The sequence below is a fragment of the Globicephala melas genome, chromosome 5 (assembly GCF_963455315.2).
Source record: "Globicephala melas chromosome 5, mGloMel1.2, whole genome shotgun sequence".
Taxonomy (NCBI): Eukaryota; Metazoa; Chordata; class Mammalia; order Artiodactyla; family Delphinidae; genus Globicephala; species Globicephala melas.
The window spans coordinates 18,583,403-18,601,290 of NC_083318.1; the positions used below are offsets into that span (position 1 = coordinate 18,583,403).

General features: G+C 39.7%; 2 protein-coding genes across 9 annotated transcripts in view; one reads left to right on the forward strand and one right to left on the reverse strand.

Moving 5' to 3' along the window:
- AFG2A (AFG2 AAA ATPase homolog A) overlaps window positions 1-14,947 on the reverse strand; it is a 348,748-nt gene extending 333,801 nt beyond the window's left edge. The window contains exons 1-7 of one of the 2 annotated variants that reach the window (XM_030863906.3): window positions 14,741-14,947; window positions 8,574-8,695; window positions 7,384-7,541; window positions 3,836-3,894; window positions 2,550-3,194; window positions 1,459-1,588; window positions 880-936 (exon numbers count right to left, since the gene is read on the reverse strand). In XM_030863906.3, coding sequence (XP_030719766.1) covers window positions 880-936; window positions 1,459-1,588; window positions 2,550-3,194; window positions 3,836-3,894; window positions 7,384-7,541; window positions 8,574-8,695; window positions 14,741-14,885 — 1,316 coding nt within the window. In that variant the 5' untranslated portion in view covers window positions 14,886-14,947. The remainder of the gene's footprint in view (window positions 1-879; window positions 937-1,458; window positions 1,589-2,549; window positions 3,195-3,835; window positions 3,895-7,383; window positions 7,542-8,573; window positions 8,696-14,740) is intronic. The other variant, XM_030863905.2, reaches the window with a different exon arrangement.
- A 289-nt stretch (window positions 14,948-15,236) lies between these two features.
- The window catches only part of NUDT6 (nudix hydrolase 6), a 55,814-nt gene continuing 53,162 nt past the window's right edge, over window positions 15,237-17,888 (forward strand). For 5 of the 7 annotated variants that reach the window (XM_060298967.2, XM_060298969.2, XM_060298970.2 and 2 more), the window contains exon 1: window positions 15,237-15,362. In XM_060298967.2, the coding sequence (XP_060154950.1) occupies window positions 15,359-15,362 (4 nt within the window). In that variant the 5' untranslated portion in view covers window positions 15,237-15,358. Of the gene's footprint in view, window positions 15,363-15,423; window positions 15,696-15,744; window positions 15,975-17,888 lie in introns of those variants that run through there. The other 2 variants (XM_060298974.2, XM_060298973.1) reach the window with 2 other exon arrangements.

Consider the following 17,888-nt stretch of genomic DNA (forward strand, 5'->3'; position numbering starts at 1 on the left):
CTACTGGGGGAAAAAACTTTAAAAATGGAAGTTTTGATAAGAGGGCAGTAATTATGGTAGGTTACATACCAAAACAATGAAAGAGACATAGCCATATTATGAATAAAACTACATTAGACCAAGTTACAGGCCACTCGTTAATACTCCTTGCAATGTAACAATGGTAGCCTAAACTGAGAAATGATTAGTAAGAATCATTTTTAAAGCAAAAGATTTGTCACTTTGAAGCAAACTGTAATAAAACAAAGTTTTAAGCCTAAAGGGCAACTATAATAGTCTATTGAGATTAGATGTACCCAAAAGAAAGAAAATCATAAATTTATATGCTCAAGCAAACTCACATGACTTATCGGACAGCACTGTCTTAATTCTTTTACCTTATGTAATTTTTAAAATTGAGATATTGACATATAACATTACTTTCAGTTACACAACATAATGATTCAACATTTGTATATACGTATCGTGAAATGATTACCACAATAAGTCTAATTCACGTTGTCTCCGTACAGTCATAAAATTTTTTTTCTTATAATGAGAACTGTTTAAATCTACTCTCTTTGCAACTTTCAAATGTGCAATACAGTACTATTAACTACAATCACCGTGCTGTAGATAACATCCCCATGATTTATTTTATAACGGGAAGTTTGTACCTTTTGCTACATTATGTAATTTAATAACTTATTTCTCACATTTCCAAAACAATATTAGATAGAATTAGATTAGATAGAACCTCATTAAACTTACAATCTACTTCCAGTGCTATCACTATTATTTTTGTTCTATTCTTTCATGCTTCGTATAAAGTACTACTATCTCTACTTTCATTAATACACCCTGGACTACTAATTCTAAACATCCAAAAATAAAGAATACCGCAGAGTGGCTTCAGCAAATATCTGACGTAACCTTGCTTCAGTCTCCCCATAGAATCTGTAACAAATAAAATACATTTAAAGACCAACTCTTATCATTTTTAAAGCTCTGTCTATAAAAGCTCACCTGACTTTTCAAATATTTCCACAATACTTAATACTACTTTCAAAAATTATTTTCCAAACTTAATGTTTCTACACATTAAAAAAAGCAAATTAAAAATATTTCAATGTGTGGGCTTCCCTGGTGGCGCAGTGGTTGAGAGTCCGCCTGCCGATGCAGGGGACACGGGTTCATGCCCCAGTCCGGGAAGATCCCACATGCCGTGGGGCGGCTGGGCCCGTGAGCCATGGCCACTGAGCCTGCGCGTCCGGAGCCTGTGCTCCGCAACGGGAGAGGCCACAACAGTGAGAGGCCCGCATACCACACACCGCATACCACACACACACACACACACACACAAAAAAAAATTTCAATGTGTGAAATATCCAGACAGAATACTATTGAGCCATTTTTTAAAAACCACATTTAAGATGTATATCTAATAATATTGTTTAGTCTATTAAATTATGCACTTACTTGCTAATAATTTCAGGGCCATTAATTACAGAAACATAGGCACCAACTTCATTAGCAACAGCCCTGGCAATCATTGTCTTTCCAGTACCTGGAGGGCCATAGAGCAACACTCCTCTAGGGGGAGGAATTCCTAGAAGAAAAAGCAGAGAACACTGGATGCAGCATTACTAGGTTGCTTGTAAGTGTTGTCATATGACTTCAAACACGAGTTATAAAATAAATTTACCTTGCACAAAAACTAAAGTAAGAGTCAGAACTTCCCTTTCCCCATAGAAAAATGTACTAACTAGCCCAAACGCTGATCTCAAGCAATGACTTTTTCTCTCTCTGTAGACCCAACCAGGTCAGGCTGGTTAGTAAAAAAACTGGTTTAACACCCACACTATTGACATGCCCCATCCCACACAGCACAGTTCAATGATCAAAAAACAAAGCCCAAACAACAGGAAGGGCATGCAAAATAAGCCACCAACCCCAATTTTTATCCAACTAGCCATCTCAGAGAATACAAGCCTTACCAGGGTTCCTTTTATATGTGAATCCAAGTATTCATTTTATATATAGATAGATAGATAGATATAGATATTCATGAAAAAAGAAAAAGCAAAAAGCAGAGAAAGACACGGTATGCACCAAATATATGCAGAGGATCTGGGCAGTTAACAATGCAGAAGAAGCCCTGAGTTTTCTAAAAGCCAAGTCACTCCCTTAACTACTTGTTTCAATGCAAAGAGATCTGCACCCAGCTACATTTCCTAACAAAGAAGTTTTATCCAATCTATTTAAATGTTTGATTTATTTTTTTAGTCATTACGGCTAATCTAGCATGACAAGATACTTACTCTAGATCCAGCACAAACAACTGTGGAAGTGTGCAGTTAAGAGAGACAAGGCTACAACTAACTCACATTACAACCTGAAGAGACCAAGCATAGAAAAAGGCCGACTTAACTGGCATCTCCTACCACACCTCCCACGCAGGAAAGAAAAACAGGAAAAGAGGGTGAACAATTATTAGATAAGTGAAATGAGCCAACTGCTTTTAGTATGAATTTAACATTTCTGGGTGTAGTACACTGAAGAAATCATACCATAACTCTTGAAAAGCTCAGGCTGTTTGAGAGGTAATTCAATTATTTCTCTAATTTCTTTCAGCTGACTATTTAAGCCACCAATCATGTCATAAGTTACTTTTAATTGGTTGTCTTGATCTTTTGAATTTGTACGAATCTTTGTAAAATTGACTCTTGTTGTCGAAGAAATAAAATAAAAGGTATCGGTGTTGCACTGTGCTCCCACGCTCGGTGACTTTAGCAATCTCTCTTCATTGACAGGTTGCTCATTTCCTTCTCTGGCAGACTGAGAATGACGTTTAAGACCTGTGACTGCCTCTAGTCCAAGTCCACTTCCATTCCCAGGACTCTGTGTAACACCTGACAAAACACCACCAGCTTTATTTATCATTCTGCCATCTCCTGGTTTGTAAGGAGTACTGCTTGATGTTGGGTTTTGGGGCACTTCCAGACCTAACTGGCTTAGCTGTAAGGATATATCCAGGGTACTAGTTTCCACACTGGATGGCTTGGAGGCCATTCCCCGGGCAACAGTGTCAGAGTCATTCTGAGCCCTTCTCAACATCGCGCCATCTGCTCCTTTCACTCGCAACACTTGCAACTTGCATGGTCGTCCATAGAATGTACAATACAGAAAGTTGCCTGGTAAAACAATCTTGCCATCTGGAAAACAATTTATTAAATATATACGTTAGCACAATTTTTCACCCATTTAAAGTTTAAATAGCAATTTATTTCATCTATTAACAAAACTATCTGACTGAAAAGACTAAATCAAAGATGGAAGTATTAATAAAACAACTGTTATGAAAAACAGAGGACCTAATATTCCCCTATGATAGGGCACTATCTGGAGACAGAAGGTCAAGCTAATTCTCTGAAATTCTCTACACTCAGTACATTTAGGATTCTATCAGCTATAACCCCATAGAGGCAGGCATTCCATGTTCAGTAACAAACCAAGCTAAAATGGCACACCTACAACAACACTCCAAGATAACATACCTGACCAGAAAGAACAGAATTCAAGGGTTAAAAGTCTTAGTTCTACCACTGACTTTGCTCACAGTTAAGTCAAAAATTCTCTCCACTGCTCAACTACCAATCAATTACTTGGCAGTTGGGGGTGGGGGGCGGCGGCAGATACTACATCCCTATCTTAAAAGGACGTTCATTCGTTGAGAATATTCTCTACACTATTTTAAAGAACAGCATTATGTACACAAGATCTCAAAGACACATCAGTTTATTTGCTGCTGCCTTGCTTTTTAACATTTAGAAAACATATGAAAGAGACATCTCACCTAGTTTTCTCAGAAGACAAGCAGTCAGTTGTTCTTCATTAATATCTGCATTTTTGTCACTGTGAAGGGTGGGAGAAATAAAAACCAGCATTAAGTACACCAGAAACGAAAATGTAATATAAAATGACATGTACACAGTTGTGATGTAGACCTAATCAAAAGAATCGTTAGTTTACAATCTGGAAATGATTTATACAATTTTGGAATAATTTACACTTTTTAGATACTTCTTATAGCCATGAAAACACCATTTGCAATTTGGTGTCCCAGTGGCCTAAATCAGTTTTCTTTACTATCTTACACACCACACACACACACCCCTATATACTCGGGTACATACATGTACACACGTGTGTACATTTATGTACTACATCTGTGGATGTATAGGAGCAATAAATCACAATGAAAAGTATGTGTTTTTTATTGTGTGTTATAGTCAGAAACATTGGAAAAACACTGGCCTCAATTAATCATTTCCTTTCTGAACTTGCCCAGCTTGGAGAAAGGCTTTTATTAATAGCTTACTTTATTCTCTTTGTATAATTTATAAATTATCTTTAAAGAAATTTAAATCCTATAGAGTACGTTATCTGAAGAGGTAGAAAAAAAGCGGAGTAATGGTACAGTGCAAGTTTATGCTAGAGAAAGGGTATGCCTAAGAAAAAATGGAAAAGCCTTCTTCTGACCAAAAACTGTGTCTTCCAGGAAAATTGCTTGTTTGAGTACAGGAAACATGCCTAAAAATCATTACATTTGTAAAGAAACACGTTCTTAGAGAGTTCTCAGAATATGTGCATTTTCCCTCCTCCTCCGTGTGTAAGCAGCCCATATCAGCAGAGGAAGCCTACAGTTGCGAGCTCTGCCAGAGATCACAGAGGGAGAATGGTTTAGCTCAGGAAAAGGTGTATTAGCAGGAGCATCTGGTCCAAATCTAAGCCTTGCTCCCAACCACCTTATCAGTAACAAAATCAATACAGCCAAACTACATTATTTGAAAATTCCGTATACAAATTCACCTACTTGCTAAAATGTGTTTATAACCCCAAAATCAATACTAGCAGAGCTTTGCCAGTCATTTGTGGATGAGCACAGAGCAGGCAAAAACTGTAACCCAATACTTTCCCAGCTGAGGCTGAAAAAGGCCTATTGTTTCAACTTTCATTCAGAGGTGACCAGAGGATGGAAGCTGGGCAGGGTAGGGAGCAGTGCAGTATGGCGTGAAAAGTTCCAGCTCTGGCACCACACAGAGGGGGTTTGCATCCTAACTCTGGCATCTGTTAATGGGGTGGCCTCAGGCAAGTCACTTAATATTTCTGAGCCACTTCTCCTCATTTGAAAAATAAAGAAAATAGAATCTACCAGAATGAGTTGTTTCAAGGACTTAAGATTATAATCTACATAAATATTTTCACATATTTATATGTGTTAAATAAATACACACATACATATAGACACACACACACACACACCCTCCCTAGGAGCAACAGTTCAGTATTCGCTAATTCAGTATTTGTCGCAACGTCATGGAACACAACTACCACCAATAATGAGAACCAACTGTGTATTCATATAAAAGAGAGAGAGAAAAACAAGGAGAAAATTTCATGAATCAACTGCGTGTATAAACTAAAGAGAAGATTGTACATATTTCCTTAAATACTTAAATTTACTTGTTTAAAGAACTCTGAAACTACTTAAATTGTTTTTATTTATTAAACTTTGAAGAGAAGATATTTGCAAATATGCAAAATATGTAAAACGATCAGTTTTGCTTTTAAAAAAGCACAGATAAAATCATTTCCACTAGAAGGAGCTCTAACATTAATATTGATAATAAACTTTTTCAGATACAACTGAAGGATTTAAACAGCAGACTAAAATAACTGATTCTTCTTATTGGAAATTAAGTTTCTTGTCTAAGTTCTTCTGCCATGTTTAAAACATAAGGTTCTTTAAAATAAAAAACCAAGTTTCCATTTAAAACATATACAGTCCCTCTATAGTAGGTAATCATTATCACCTAAGACTGCTGCGCCCTCAAGAGGTCACATTTGTTAGTAATCATCAAAAACCCAATCAACTGATTACTGCTACCTAAAGCACTGTTTTAAAACAGTATGAAGATTAATCCTGTTGAACCTGAATTAACTAAAAAATTACCATAAAATAATGGGCAAGTTACTTCTCCTCACTGAGCCCATTTCTTCATCTGTAAAGAGGGATAAATATGGATACCTTGCTGGATGTTTAGAGGACTAAATGAGAGAAGAAAAAGAGGAAAGTGTGGGTGTGTGTGCTAGTACACAGCTGACGCTCAACATATGTTCTCTTTTCCTTTCTGGCTTTTTATTTTGTTGCTCGTTAAACTGTTATTCAATGCACTGAAGACATTTTCCTGTTTTTAAAAGAAAAAATACACCAAAGCTTAAGCTTGGAATCTACGAAAGTAGAAAAGTGAAGAAAACTTTTCAAAATCAAGCTAATGACTGAAAAATGTTTTGTGATTCTGGCATATAAAATTCCCCAAGTTTTTACAAACATGATATTAAAGTATTAAAAGATTTTTTATTTTTTGTGGTACGCCTCTCACTGTTGTGGCCTCTCCCGTTGCGGAGCACAGGCTCCGGACGCGCAGGCTCAGCGGCCATGGCTCACGGGCCTAGACACTCCGCGGCATGTGGGATCTTCCCGGACCGGGCCACGAACCCGTGTCCCCTGCATCGGCAGGCGGACTCTCAACCACTGCGCCACCAGGGAAGCCCAAGATTTTTTTTTTTAAAACAAATTTTGATAAGACTTGTATATGCAAACTGAGTAAAAATCCTATTAGATACAGAACATTCAAGAGGATGGGTGATACACTTTAACCATATTTGTCATCTTTGGTGGGGGACTATTTAAAAATTGGTTAGATATAATTGTTTTATTTGACCGAATAATCAATGAGTTAAAATACAGAATCAGGTACACTTCGCTTGAGCAGTCTTAATTAAAACTTGTTTCTTGCCAAATCACAGTAATCTATTCCTGTCTTTACGACTGTAAAAAAGACAAGAAGCAAACCAAGACAAAAAAAAAAACTGTTAAATATCCATCAACAACAATTCCTCTCATCTGAAATGTCAGGGCATATTCTAGTCACGGGACATTAGAGAGTCCATAGTCCATAAATCACATAGCACCCATCTAGCTTGTGCTGTCTGACACAGTAGGCCACTAGCCACTCACCACATGTGGCTATCAAGTGCTAAAAATGTGGCTAGCCTAAATTGAGATATGCTACAAGTGTAACATAACACACAGGATTTTGAAGACTCAGTTTGAAAAACAGAATGAAAAATCTTGTTAATAGTTTTTTGTAGTTATTATAAATTCAAATAAGACTTTACATATACTGGTTAAATAAAACATACCATTACAATTACTTTCTCTTTCTCTTCACTTTTTAAATGTGGCTACTAGAAAATGAAAAATTACATGTGTGGTTCACATTTGTGACTCATTTGGGCAGCACTGATCCAGACAGTCACCAAAGAAAAGAGCCAAACCTGAGTGCCACGTCCATTTCCTCAGCCTGCAGCACAGCACCCAAAACAGGCTGGACGTGGATGGCATCACCAACCCTCACACCCACATTCTTCTGTGCCATTTCACTCAGGCCAACCTTGCCTCCAGGAAATCCTGCCACAGGCCAGGCCGTATAGACCTGCCCAGAACATAGGAAACAAAAATATAATAAATATTTGTAGAATATCATTCATTTATAAGGAAGAAAACTAAGCACAGTCAAGTACATGGATCTGCAAAACACAGTCCATACCCCAAAGGAGTTATGATTTGACATCAGTTACAAAAAAACTATTTTTTTTATAAATATTACATCTCTTTTGTGAAGATTAGGAATAATACCACAGTGAAAATGGTGGAAGAGCTGAAAGGTGGATTTAAGAAAAGAGACAAAGGCATTAACAGGTGATAAGAGAAAAATGAGAAAAAATACTGAAGGCAAGCTAACTGTAAGGTAGTTCAGTCTGGAGCATAAACTACATCTAGGAAACAGCGAGTGACCCAGTACAAGAGCTCCATGGGAACCTGGTTTTCAACCGACTTAAATGGTAAGGGAGAAACTCAAAGATTTCTAGCTCCGGATAACAGGCTGAGCTCACACATTTATAGTCTTCTCTTCCACAAAACACAGTAAAGGATGTTTTACAGTATAAGCCCAGAACAATGAAAGGAATGGGAGGCAAGCCATCAGCAGATATAAGACTGCAAAACATTTTGAGAGGACCCCACTGGATGAGAGAACATTGACTGATGAAGCAGCAGCAGAAGACATGGCAGAGTCAGAGGAAGAAAGCTAAGCCGCCAAAATGACCCAGGAAAGGTTCTGGACTTAGAGTCTCAGGTATGATGAATGGTAGCCAGGACAAACGGAGGGTAATCAAATATTTACATACAAAACAGATGACCCAAAATAACATTTCTGTGAAGAAATACAACTAACAGACCGGGAGAAATAGGGCTGGTAGTGTGTCACTACCTCTGGAGGAAAGGCTTCTTTCTATATCATGGCACTTAGGGCCTACAACTCAGAGGGTATCAAAGGAAGGAAAAGTTTACATAGATGTGAGGGTCTTGTAAGATACAGCTTTTCATTTATTACTGCTTGTGTTGAAAATTAAAATCAAAAACATCTGAAATATTTCTAAAGTAAGGAAATGAAAAGGACTCTCACCTCTTGCTTTCCATCCAAACTGGTAAGCAACACTGGTCGACCAATACATATGTTTGCAGACTTCATGGTGTTGAGTCCAAGTTGAACAAGGGAATTCTGGAATGCTTTAGGAACTTTGTCGTCTACCAAGAAGGAAAAGAAAATTATTTTTGCACTATTTGTAACTGAAGTTAAAGCATGCTTTCTTTTGGAGTAAATAAAAATCCTTTATCCACATGACCATACGAATGCACTTAACAAACCCTGGAGAGACTACTGTCCCAACCCTCCTTATTTTAGCAATCAGACTTAAAACCAAACCTTTGTGAGGATCCACTGACAATATGACTGCTAACTAAAAAAGGATGTTTTATGGGGGAGGTATTGGTTTTCATTATTGAAAAAAAAAAATCTCTAATTTCATTACTAACTGAACATACTTGCAGTAGGGCTTTTCATACTTGCATTCTGAACTTTCCATATTACAGATTCTAAGTTGAGTTGGCTACTAGTACTCAAAGGCTTGAACTGGGGAAATGACACATCATCTGGCTCTGGAGGATTAAGTTATGTTTCCACTTCTCACCCACAGGATAGCAACCAGACATTCTTCCTTTCTATTCCCAGGAACACATGGATAACAATAACACAAGTCTTATTCCTTAGGCGAACACACACCGACTCAAATGACCATTAGAGCTTTCAACTTTTGGCCAAAGAAGGGGCCCAGAATTCAGTCCAGTTTCAAAACCTCTGAAAATGATATGCTAACATCTCCACCCCTGCCCACACACTCCCTCAAGCTCCACATTTGGTTAGCTGTCCCTCCTCTGATGCTCCCAGCACCCTATGTTGCCAGATACTAGCAGTTATCACAATATTCATTTATTTTACAATCTGACTTTCCTTTAACAATATACTGCTTTGTAACAGGAAATGCGTCATATTCATCTTTGTAACTCCAGCGCCTAGGAGTGCATCAAATATAGCAGATGCATAACAAATATGCATGAAATGAATGAATGTAGTAGATGAGTATACAATATTTTTCTTTTCAGCACAAAATCCATGTAACGCTTATGATGCCTCTCACATAAACTTTATTATAAAACTTACAGTCACATATATCATAATCACAGAGCTCTGACTAGTATTAGTGTTCTTTCATAATCAGAAAAACAGATCTTTTGTAATTAAAAAGGAACTAAGTCAACAAAAGCAAAACCATGAGGTATGTCTGATTTACATCATTCTCTGCCACTGCGAAGTAACTTCCCCAACACATTTATTTTCCCTCTGTCATCAGATGAACAAATCTAGAAAAACAAAGCATCTCCCAGGGCTAAGATTAACAGAACTGAGCATAAAATAAGCATTTTTTAAAATATGACAGGCTGAAAAGAAATTCAACTTTCCTATGAGCACCAGGTCTCTTACACAGTTTACCCAGGAATAAGAGCAAAGCGTCCTGTTAGATAACCTCGTAATGTTCAGTTTCTGCCACTTCTTTCTTCCTAATAAAGGAAACCTCAATGAATTACCCTTCCCTCTTGATAATTACCTTGAGGGGGGTACTCAGTCCCTGACAAGATTCTAAGTTTTCTTCCTCTCTTCCCTCCATCCTATCCTGCACCAAGATTTGAAACATCACACACTTCTCTACCTCCATTTCCTCCCTATCAGCAATGGAGATCATGTTCAAATTCCCATCTGTTGGCTTTACTTCCTAACACATTTCCATTGTATTCTCTGCTTACAGCATCCAAATCTATGTAAGCTATCCCCCACACAATTTTCACCAGTCCTCACTCCTTCAATACTTTAAAAATATATCTCTACATCTACTTCCTATTAATTAACTTCACACTTACTGAGCACCTTATGTGCCAGATTAACTAATGAGATAGTAAAGGTAATTTCAAACAACCACCCACCCTTCATTTGTTCATTCAGCAAATATTTACCATGTGCCCACTATATGGCAGGATACTACACTAGGCACTGGGGAAATAAGGTGAACAAAAACAGACACAGTCCTTGGCCTCATGGAGTTTATAACTTAATAGAATGAGAGTTATTAAACAATCACTAAATAACTGTACAATTCTAAACTAAGATTAATGCAATGAAAGAAAAACTAAGAGTCCTAAGAGAGGCTATAATGCAGGATCAGATCTAATTTGGAAGAATCAGAGAATGCTTCTCCAAGAATATTTAAATTCAGGTCTGAAGGAAGAATAAAATTAACTAAATGAAGAGGGGGAGGGGGAAGACAATTCTCAGCAAAAAGAAGAGCTTGTACAGACATCCTTGACAAAAGACAGCATTGTCCATCTGAGGGAAAAAGTACAGGCAGAGTGGTGGGAAACAAGGAACCACATAAGGAAGGTCAAGACCACCCAGGGCAGTGGGATTTATCAAGCTCCTTGTCTTTAATCTGACAGTAATTGGAGGCCAGTTAGTGGTGACAAGCAGGGTCGTGACAGGATTTTTATTTTAAAAGATCATTCTGTCTGCAGAGTGGAAAAGGAATTGGAAGAGAGCAGCTAGTGTAGTAGTCCAGGTGAGAGAGTATGGTGTCTGAGATTAAGGTTGAAGCAGTGGGAAGGGAGTGCAGAAGTGGAACATGGGAAATACTTAGTAAACAGGACATGGTGGTGGACTGGATAATGTGAGATGTAAGACAGCGGTGTCATGAAGGAATCTTAGATTTCTGAATTCTACAATGATAAAGACTGAACAGAGCTCATTTGTTTTGTTGGAGGAAATCTGACTTCAGGAAGTCAGTCCTGAAGTATCTTTGAAAAGTCCAAAAGAAGAGGTATAGCACAGTGCTATATTCAAAGTATGGACCACAAATTAAGAAAGCAATCCCATTTACAACTGCATCCAATAAATTTAACCAAGAGGGTGAAAGACTTGTACTCGGAAAACTATAAGACTCTGATGAAAGAAACTGAAGACACAAATAAATGGAAAGATATACTGTGCTCACAGATTGGAAGAATCAATATTGTTCAAATGTCTATACTACCACCTAAAGCAATCTACAGATTCAATGCAATCCCTATCAAAATACTAATGGCATTTCCCACAGAACTAGAACTAATGATCCTAAAATCCATATGGAACTGGAATAGCCACAGCAATCTTGAGAAAGAACAAAGATGGAGGTAGCATGCTCCCTGATTTCAAACTATACTGCAAAGTTATAGTAATTAGAACAGTATGGTACTGGCACAAAAACAGACACATAGATCAATGGAACAGAATAGAGAGCTCAGAAATGAACCACACGTATAGGGGAAATTAATTGATGACAAAAGAGGTAAGAATATATAATGGGCAAAAGAGAGCCTCTTCAATAAATGGTGTTGGGAAAACTGGACAGCTACATGCAAAAGAATCAAATTGGATCACTTTCTTACACCATGTACAAAATAAACTCAAAATGGATTAAAGACTTTAAATATAAGACCTGAAACCATAAAACTCCTAGAAAAAATATATACAGTAAACTCTTTGAAGTTGGTCTTAGCAGTATTTTTTGGATCTGTCTCCTGAGGCAAGGGCAACAAAAGCAAAAATAAATGAGACTACATCAAACTAAAAAGCTTTTGCACAATGAAGGAAACCATCAACGAAACAAAAAGACAGCCTACTGAATGAGAGAATATATCTGCAAATGATATATCTGATAAGGGGTTAATATCCAAAATACATAAATAACTTTTATACATATATATTACAATGAAATATTACTCAGCCATAAAAAAGAATGAAATCTTCCCATTTGCAACAACACGGATGGATCTAGAGGGTATTATGACAAGTGAAATAAGTCAGAGAAAGATCAGGATCAGATGATTTCACTTATATGTGGAATCTAAAAAACAAAACAAACAGAAACAGACTCATAGATACAAAGAACAAAGGGATATTTGCTAGATGGGAGAAGGGTGAGGGGGCTAGGCACACAGGGGAAGGCGATTAAGAGGTACAAACTTCCAGTTATAAAGTAAATAAGTCACAGAGAAGTAATGTACAGCATAAGGAATATAGTCAATACTGAAATAACTGTGGATGGTGACAGACGGTTGGTTACTAGACTTTATCAAGGTGATCATTTCCTAATGTATTTAAAAGTGAATCACTATGACTTACACCTGAAACTAATACTGTTCGTCAACTATATTTCAATTAAAAAAAAAAGTGTGGTCCACAAACTATCTGATACTGTTCATGATGAAGTAAGTAGAAAAAATGAGAATATGCATTTAGAAGCTTTTATTGCAATTTGACAGAGTAATTTTACATCTGTTGAATCTAATAAAAATTTCTTTTTTAACTTATTTTTCCAATAATTTACTTTTATCATATTTTACAACAGTGCTGATCTGTGATGTGTTGTAAATTTTTAAACCTTCCCTATGGAGTTTGAGAAGCATTCATCTAGAAGACAATTAAATCAAGACTCAGAACAATCTAAATTACAAATACAAATCTGAAAATAATAAGGGTAAATGGGAAGGAAACGCTGGACACTGGATGAACTTGCCAAAGAAAGAAGATTTATAGAGAGAAAAAGAGGGTTTAGGACTAAGAAATAAGGAACTTCTACATCTGATGGTTAGGTGGAAGAGGGTGAGCCTGCAAAGGGAACTGATGAAGTACCAACCAAAGGAAGGAGAAAAACTCGTTGATTTTGATGACACGTAAGTCAAGAAATAAAGTGTTTCAAGAAGATAGAAATGTCTGACAATACCAAAAGCTGCTGAGGGGTCAAGTAAAGTAAGTAATGAAAAAACATCCATTGGATTTACCAACGTGGAGATCATCAGTGACCAGGGTACAGGCAGTTTCCATGGAATAATGAGGTGGATGTCAAATAGGAATAGGCTATGGAGTAAGTGAGAGATGAGGACGCAGGGACCCCTCCTTTTAAGAAGTCTTGCAGTGGAGGGTGGTGATAAGAAGTGTGGAGCTTTTGTTTAAAGATGAAAGAGAAGGGGCTTCCCTGGTGGCGCAGTGGTTGAGAGTCCGCCTGCCGATGCAGCGGACAGGGGTTCGTGCCCCGGTCCGGGAAGATCCCACATGCCGCGGAGCAGCTAGGCCCGTGAGCCCTGGCCGCTGAGCCTGCGCGTCTGGAGCCTGTGCTCAGCAACGGGAGAGGCCACAACAGTGAGAGGCCCGCGCACCGCAAAAAAAAAAAAAAAAAAAGTAAAAGAGAAATCAGTAGGTTTAAATGTCAATGGGAAGGATCCTGTTGAAAAAGAGACTGAATATGCCCAACAGAACAAGTTGTCCTCCGATCCCCAAAAAGCCTGAAAATACTATGTTAACTGGAGGATTGTCTTTAGGGTCTGCACTAGACATAAATAAAAATCTTGCCACTAGGTTAATCTGATCCCTTTTTCAAAGCTACAAAACATCACGCCTGCTAAAAGCTTTACCAACTCAATGCTTTTCACGTAAATCCGTTCTCCCAAGTCAAGGTTGCTGTGATCTACGTCCATGGCTTTAGAATCAAATACATCTGAACTCAAAAAAAGCCTCTGCCATTTAGTTAGGACCTGTGTAACCTGGGGGGAAGGGTGGGGGGGAATAGCGTTAACTTTTCTTTCTCTGTAAAATGAGCATAATAATACAGTACCCATCTCCCAAAGCTCTGCACAGAATAAATGAGATACATGCGTTAAATACCCAAGCTCCTGCTAGCACCCGTGCGCACTTAACAGCTGTTTAATTAAATACCAGAACCCGTGTAGTAGGAAAAAAGCCACCTTTCAGTTTTAAAAGCACATTAACGTCTCTTAGGAAGGACAATACCGACAGCGGTACTGAACTGGGCTTTCAGTTTTTTAGTATAGGTATACTACTCTCGCTAGAGACGAGCGACTTCGCAGTTAAATACGCCGTTAATCTTAAATAAGGCAAAACCGTTTCAAGCGCAATTTAGAAATTCAAAGCAATTTACAATAGAGCTTGACTTAGCCACTAAGTCATTTCTGCCCAACTTCTCTAGTGCAGGCGCGGCTTCGAGTGTCTTACATACTTCTGTGCCTCTCGCACACCTCTGCCTCACCCAACTTTTTATAAACCTTTACACCTCAAGGCAGAATCGCTAGGTTTTCGTCCTCTCGGGCGGCGCCCCCTCGGCCTCGGGTCTCCCTCTCAGAACTCTTTACCCTTTTCTAAGAAGTTGATCACCACCAGAGTCCCGGCCGCCACGGCAGAAGCTGTGGCCCCGGCAGAAAAGGAAGCAGCGGAGGCCGAGGGCGAACCATTCCCGGCGCTTTGGTTCAACCGTTTTCTGTTCTTCTTGGACGACATGATCGGAAAGCAGCCCGAGAGAAGCAGCGGCAAAGCCGGCTCAACGTGCGCGCTTCGCTGAGAGAAAAACTTCCGGGGCAGAAACCAGCGAGGCTCCGTCCCGCGCCGTAATCCCCTGAGTGGAGCGCAGCAAGAGTGGGAGAACATAGCGTCTTCAGAATCCGCTGTCGTTGAAGATGTGGAAGACGTTGACCTTCGCCACAGAAGACGGATTAGGTGGACGGAACCCTCATTCAGATTATAAATTCCTGAAAAACAGGACTTTTTCGTATCTCCGCCTCCTTCTCTATTCCTGAACAAAATGTCTGTTGAATTAAACTGAGGTGGGGGTGGGGGGAACAGGGGAGGGAAGTGGAGTGGTGGGAAAGTTTCTGTCGCTTTCCTTGAGCTGGGCAAATTCTTGAGAGGAGCCGGTCGACCAGACTTCGCCGTCTCCTCTACCTAGCGCTGCAGACCCCTGCTCAACTCTGAGAATGCGTAAGTGACACTCTTCTAAAACTTACGGTAGCGCCGTCACTCCCTGGCCGCGTGATTTGGAAGCGTCCGCGTGGGCCACGAGGGCTGGTGCGGAGATGCCGCAGCTATTGAGAGGGGGTCGCTGGCGTGCGGTGTTGGCGCGGGCCCGCCGCGCAGTGCTCTTTGCAGGGCCCCGTGGGGCTTCGGGCGGCCCGGGTTGCGCTCGGGACGCCACCTCCGGAGCCGGCGAGCTGCGGGGCGAGCTTGACAGATTCGGGGGCGTCTCCGTGCGCCTGGCGCGGCTGGACGCAATGCACCGCTTGGACCCGGTCGCCTTCCAGAGGGCTTTGCAGGGCAAGTGCGCCTGGTCCGAGGCTCCCCTGCCTTTCTAAGGAAGTAACCGCGGCCCCCAACCCCGAGTTGCGCCTGAGGGAAGGAGAGAGGGCGTGCGTGACCCGCAGCCGTTTTCTGCCTTTCGTCCTTGTGCCCTTGGCTGGGAGGTCTCTGAGGCGGTTGGGTGAAATGGTGACGAGCTCAGACTTCGGGATCGGCAGCCCTTGTTTCTGGTCATCTTTCTAGTGTGTGACCTTGGGCAAGTTCTGTAAACCACCGTTTTCTCATCTGTAAAACCAGGTAATAGGAGCTCATGGGATGGCTGAGAGATAAATTGCATAATGCACATGAAGTGCCTCGCACGGTATCTGCCACGTATTTAACGCTCTGTAAATGTTTGTTGATATTATTACGCTCTCGTTTACTATCACTTACCGACCCTTCGTTTCGCCGGGCAGTTTACCCAAGGCAGAACCGTAGCACTTTCTAGTACAGATGGTGGACAGTGAGTGGGCCAGAGAGGTTCTGAGTGGTCGTATTTGTGCACAAGTTGGGTCAGGAGCTGTGACGCCGAGAACTAGAGTTTGCTTTTCCTTAGTAACAAGCCTTTTGTGATTCACCGGGGAGATTGGTGAGTGGTTTCAGTCTCCAGTGGGAAAACTCGCCACTCTCTTTGAACCTTGAGGCCAGTGATAAGAAAGATAGCTTGGATGGAGGAGCCTTCACTTTGAGAGCCCGTGATTTGGCGGAACAGCCTGTTTTTCACACTGCCCCTGAGGGCCCTTATAATCAACTTGAAAGCATAGCATGGAAACTCATCCTCTCACACTTAGAGGAAACTGAAAGTAATCTTTATTCTATGGAGCAATATGGCAAGTGAGCATCTATGGAAATATAACTGAGCTAGTCGTTTTCATCTTCAACCATCCTCAGTTCTAAACTGTTTACCTCTTCACCTTGTTTTCTCTCCTTGGGAACAGCTGCTAACTACAACAGTGTTAACACTACGAGAATCAAATGTTCATCCTCTAATATGTGCACGTTTGTGTGGGTAGACACAGGTATTTATTGTACACACTTGTTACTTGTCAGTGATTAAAGCACTACCTCAGTCAGGAAGGCAAAGCAGAAAGTGGGTTGGATTTGGAGTCACACATCCAGGTTTCAAGTTCCAGGTTTTGCCACATGCTTAACGAGGCATTAGGAAAATCACCAGTGAAAATATTTGCCTCTTAGGTTGCTCATGTGAATAATGCCCACTCTAACTACTTTACTGGATAGATGTGGTAATCAAAGATAAATTACACGAAACTAATTTATAAACTCTGAAGTACCATATTCTTTTGTATCTTTTTAATAAATTCTTTTGTACTTACTAAGTGCTAGACACTGTTTTAAGAACTTCAGAAGTATTGATTCATTTAATCCTCACACCTGTGAGGTAGGTACTATTATTATCCCCATTTCAAAGATGATGGTACTAAGAGACAGATTAACTTCCCCTGGCTCTAGAATTTGTTCTTGGCTGCACTATAAGAGCTATTGCTGGGTTTTTTGTTATTGAGCCAAACAAAAGTGAATGGTATTGCCTATAAAAAGAATCTTAAAATTATCTGAGAAGAAAGCCTGGTAGGAAGTCTAAATGTATTCTTTCTTTTCAAGTAAATAGAACTGATTGCCTATAATGTATTAGCAATAGTTGTTTTGCACCTTTGCACGTGAGGTCTATTCTTTTACTGTTCCCGTTATTGATAACTAAAGTTAGATGGATGAAGAAGTAACATGTTGCTAAGCTTCACATATATCTGCATCAGTGGGGAAATAACACTTGTTCTGGTTTTTGCTGTGCCGCTCACTAGCTGTGTGACTTTAGACAAGCCAGTCATTGAATAGGAATTGAGCCCCAGTGCATAATCTCATGTTAACCTGGATGATTGCAAATGCACAAAATATTAATTAGGATTAGAAAAACAGACAGTAACAGGTGTCATCGGGCAATGTGTAGTAAGTTCTAGTAAATCTACTAGAAAGTAGTCCTTAGGTTCACATTTGGAAAGCACGTGAGGAAAGCTTATTGTCAAAGGTGATATGTGAGCTCACTTTGAGGGCTGGATCTGAGCAGAGGAATGAGGGAAAGAGGAGGAAGAAGCATTAAAGTTTATTAGTGAAACAGAGAAGAAAGAAAGCATTTTAAAAAGGATTCTTAGGCTTTGA